General features: G+C 35.7%; 1 protein-coding gene across 1 annotated transcript; it reads left to right on the plus strand.

Moving 5' to 3' along the window:
* The first annotated feature begins 6 nt into the window (after positions 1 to 6).
* Positions 7 to 1,779, plus strand: LOC105269378 (WD repeat-containing protein 18). Its single transcript, XM_011309554.1, has 2 exons — positions 7 to 813; positions 928 to 1,779. The coding sequence occupies exons 1-2, from the start codon at positions 196 to 198 to the stop codon at positions 1,549 to 1,551; spliced, it is 1,242 nt and encodes a 413-aa protein (XP_011307856.1). The 5' UTR covers positions 7 to 195; the 3' UTR covers positions 1,552 to 1,779.
* The last annotated feature ends 2,324 nt before the right edge of the window (positions 1,780 to 4,103 follow it).

Below are 4,103 nucleotides of genomic sequence, written 5' to 3' on the forward strand. Positions count from 1 at the left end.
TATATTATTAATAACAACTTCAAAACCGGTTAATTAACAAGACACCTTAAAAAGAGACACAGAGACACGTTATAAAAATATCAAAATAATGTGAGATAGTTGTTCTAACGAAAGAAATAGTAAATATCTTGTAAAAACCGTGGATTGCCTCAGCCAGCAACGACATAACCAAAAAATCATTAGTCTCTATTGAGAATGAAAGACGGAAGAGAAGTTTTACTCACATCGGATACCTCCGGAGAGTCATGGAGTGTTGCAATGTGGGATCCCTTAACAGGATCCATGTTATCTCAATTTAGAAATGCCTCGCCTATAGCTTCAAATAGTCTTCAGCTGCTGAAAGACAGTTACCTCCTAGGAGCTGATGCCACAAAGCCTCGAATCCACATTTGGCCAGTGAACAGTCAAGTACCAGTTGCAAATCTTCGATTGACGACCCCTGGAAAGGTATCTGCATTGTCCTGTACTTCCTGTGGGACATACATATCAGCTGCTGTGGATGAAAAAGTCTTCATCTGGCAGACGTCAACAGGAAAACTTCTGAAAACACTTGCACGTCATTACCAGGCAGTTACGTGCCTGAAATTCTCCTCGGATGGGTCTCATCTGGCTACTGCCGGACAGGATGGTCTTGTCTTCATTTATTCGGTGGCTAGGGTCATCAATGATTATCAAGAGGCTCGACCTCTTCATGGATTCTCCGATCACACACTTGGGGTTAAGGGAATTTATTTTGGGGCCTTTGGTGCAAGATGCAGAATTGTTACAGTCTCTCTGGATCGAACGGCCAGGATTTATGATGCTAATTCTGGGGTGGGTATTTTTTTTTTAATGTTCCAGAATAATTTTAAAATATCTGAATTGGTACCATGAGATCATCAGTATTATCGAAATGATGTTATCTTTGTGAAAATCTCTTCATCACAGGTGCAACTGCTGACGCTAATCTTCGATGTACCCCTGACATCAGTCTGCTTAGACAAAAGAGAGTGCAGCATGTTTGTGGGTTGCATCAATGGACACATCAGGCAATTCGATTTGAGAAATCCTCCTCGAGGTAGAGAGCACCATGTACCAGGGGATAAAGAAGAAAAGGGAATTTTCTTCAAGGGTCACACGAGCAGCGTTAATAATCTGTCGGTGTCCATCGACTGCATCACCCTTTTGTCTGGATCTGCTGATGGAAACGTCAACATCTGGAACATTCCCAGTTGTCAGGTCATCAGGAGTATTCAACACAAAGGGGGAATTACTAATGCCTTGTTCGTTCCTCATTATGCAAATTTTAATGTGAATGTTCTGAAACCAAAACTACTCGTTAAACCTCTCCAGAGGATTGTTAATGAGGACAATGGTATTCTTGAAATTGTCAAATGTGGAGAAGACGATTTATTGAATCCTCAAGATTTTTTCCAGGAGAGTGGAGAGTACAGTGGAAACATCGAGCTCGAGAAAAAATTGTCTGAGAGTAGAGCGGAAATTGAGAGATTGAAAAAAATCAATTCGGAGATGTTTAAGTATGGAGTCAAGTGTCTTCTGCATAAGAAGTAGGAGGGAAATGTTGAAATGGAGGAGATGATGATTAAAGTGGAATGAAGTATATTCAGGGAATGGAATATTAAGCCTTCTATCCGTGAAACCTGCAGATTTTTATAATTAACTTCAAATGTAGAGTGATTTATTTTATATTCTGCGAACTGTTTAGAGGGCGACAGCATTCGATAAGTTATCTAGAAGTACTTATTAAATAAATAAACTTATTAGATAAATGAGAGTGAATGAACCTCTTCTTAATGGCCTCCCGAAATTTCTTTCTACTGCAGTAATTCTTTTTTCACGTTAAAAAAAAATGTTTAATTCTATGGAAACGATAGATCAGTGTCTTTGGAATAATCAAGAGAGCCGAAATAATCGGATTAGCTGTCACAACCTGTCTACCGGTGAACGATAAATAAGATGGGGTGAAGGGCTGAAAGTGGGTAAAGACTTATGAGATATTCTCACTGAGTCTGAGGGCTGTAAATTCCGAATTTTCGTGATTGCGTCTGTGGCTTCACGAGCAGAGAAAGATGATTTATTCAATTCCTTCGAAATCACACTTTAATTCCCGTATTCATTAATAATTGCTCATTATAAAACAATATAAACCAGAAAATAAAGAATTACCAGAATGACGTCAAAAAATTAATCAATTCGTTCATAAAGATTTCTTGAAAATTTCCGATAGTGCAATCTTCTCTCATTACTTAAAATTCATTATTGCTCAAAGAAGATGAATTTTTTGGTAGACAATATTGTGCTCTACCATCCGCTGAGAATTCGATATTGAGAGACTTTACATAATAGCAGATGAATTCCCTCACGCCCCAGGAGAAAAAGACTCTAAATTAATTCACATACTGCCGGACGAGAAAATCGATGGAGTAACAGAGTTAAAAGTCTCATGTTGGGAGATAAGTAATTTATATGTAATTCACCGTTCATCCCGTTTATGTATGCTACCCTCGTAATTCCAATTCATTAGAATGAAAAAGACGTTGACATCAGTGTCTCCGCTCGTATCTACTCTTCAAAAATTAATTTAAGGCTAAAATCATCAAAAAACTTCCTGAACTATTTCTGATAAAAAAAATTATGCAAAAGAAATAAATTTCCGCGTTCAGGAACTGATCCCCAATTTTTCCGAATTAAAGTTGAAAAATTCAATTCAATGAGTTCCATACTCATAATCTCTTAATTACACCAATAATAATAATAATAATCATTTCCGGTAATTTCAATTATTTAAATACTTTGGCTCAGAATATTCGTATTGCAATGGTGAATGCATACATCGAAAATTAAACAAATACTTCACATAAATATTTAACTATATATTATTCAGACTAATCCCTCTGATCTTCCTTTAATCACGTTATGGAGTGATAACATGGTTCGCCAATTTATTGACCCATTTTATTATAAATAATCCATTTACGTATTTTTCATTTTTTTTCTGTTATCGAATCAATCTGACACGTGCCAAATGAGACGGCATTTTCTCTGTTCGACATCGATTGAAACTAATTAAAATTTCTAGAGAAATATAAATTCTCGGGTTTCTTCGAGGACCTGTAGAGAATTAAATGATTTCTATCATCAGGATGAATATATTTTTTTAATTTCCGGTTTCATTACGCGTGATGATCTTCTGCATGCCCATGATTGAAACACCGCGGGGAGTTCATAAAGAATGTTATTAAAAAATCTGAAGAGAAATATTAATAAAATAAACGTGTTTATCTCAATCCGGTTTAAGCACAAACACCTTTTATCACTCATTATCCTATGATTTTTTATTTTTAATCAAGTCTTTTTGTCTCTACGATTCGTTTCATACAAATTTTACCCCGAATTCCGCTCGTTTCTCTTGAAATATGTATTCCTCATTAATATATATTATTAATAAAAAATAAATTATGCATTTACTTCGATAATCCAGAAGCTTTCCCAGAATAATTGAACCTGGGTCGGCAGTTGAAATTATTCTCTTCATTAAACTTGTTCATTAAATATCTAAGAAATTTCTTCGAAGAAACTTCTCAACTCGCCCCCATAATTAATTTTCCTCAATTTTCTCTTGAAGAATCCATTGGGCCCTGCATTCATACTGAATAGAAAACAATCAGAGGAATCGATATTTCAATCAAAAAAATTCCAACGAGGATCTCTTCCTGTTGTTCCTCAACATTATTATTTCTCTAATAACATGACCTGCATTTCCCATGACTCAAAGCAGCTTTTCTCTCAATAATCCGTATTTCAACCCTAATGACTATTTCAACATTTCGAAACAATCCGAGTCGATTTCTGGTGAGCTGATTAATCTCTTGCCCTTTATTCCTTCTCGATAAATTTTAGCATTAAAATACCCGTTACTAAATAATTGATCTCCATTTTTTAATACCAATATAAAAAATATATTCGCCAAGTGAATGTAGTCACTAGAAAAAAATTCAGATCTTTTAAGGTTGTTGTCGCGCGACAGTCTCTGTAAAAAGTTTATCCGCTGTAAAACGGGCCAGTTTAGAACACAATCTTTTAGCGGTATATAGTCTCACTTG

This window comes from Fopius arisanus, unplaced genomic scaffold (genome assembly GCF_000806365.1).
Source record: "Fopius arisanus strain USDA-PBARC FA_bdor unplaced genomic scaffold, ASM80636v1 scaffold00068, whole genome shotgun sequence".
NCBI lineage: Eukaryota > Metazoa > Arthropoda > Insecta > Hymenoptera > Braconidae > Fopius > Fopius arisanus.

Coding starts and splice junctions, on each gene's coding strand:
- LOC105269378 (XM_011309554.1), top strand. CDS start 196: ATGAAAGACGGAAGAGAAGTTTTACTCACATCGGATACCTCCGGAGAG. Junction 814..927: donor TTTATGATGCTAATTCTGGG/GTGGGTATTTTT, acceptor TCTTCATCACAG/GTGCAACTGCTGACGCTAAT.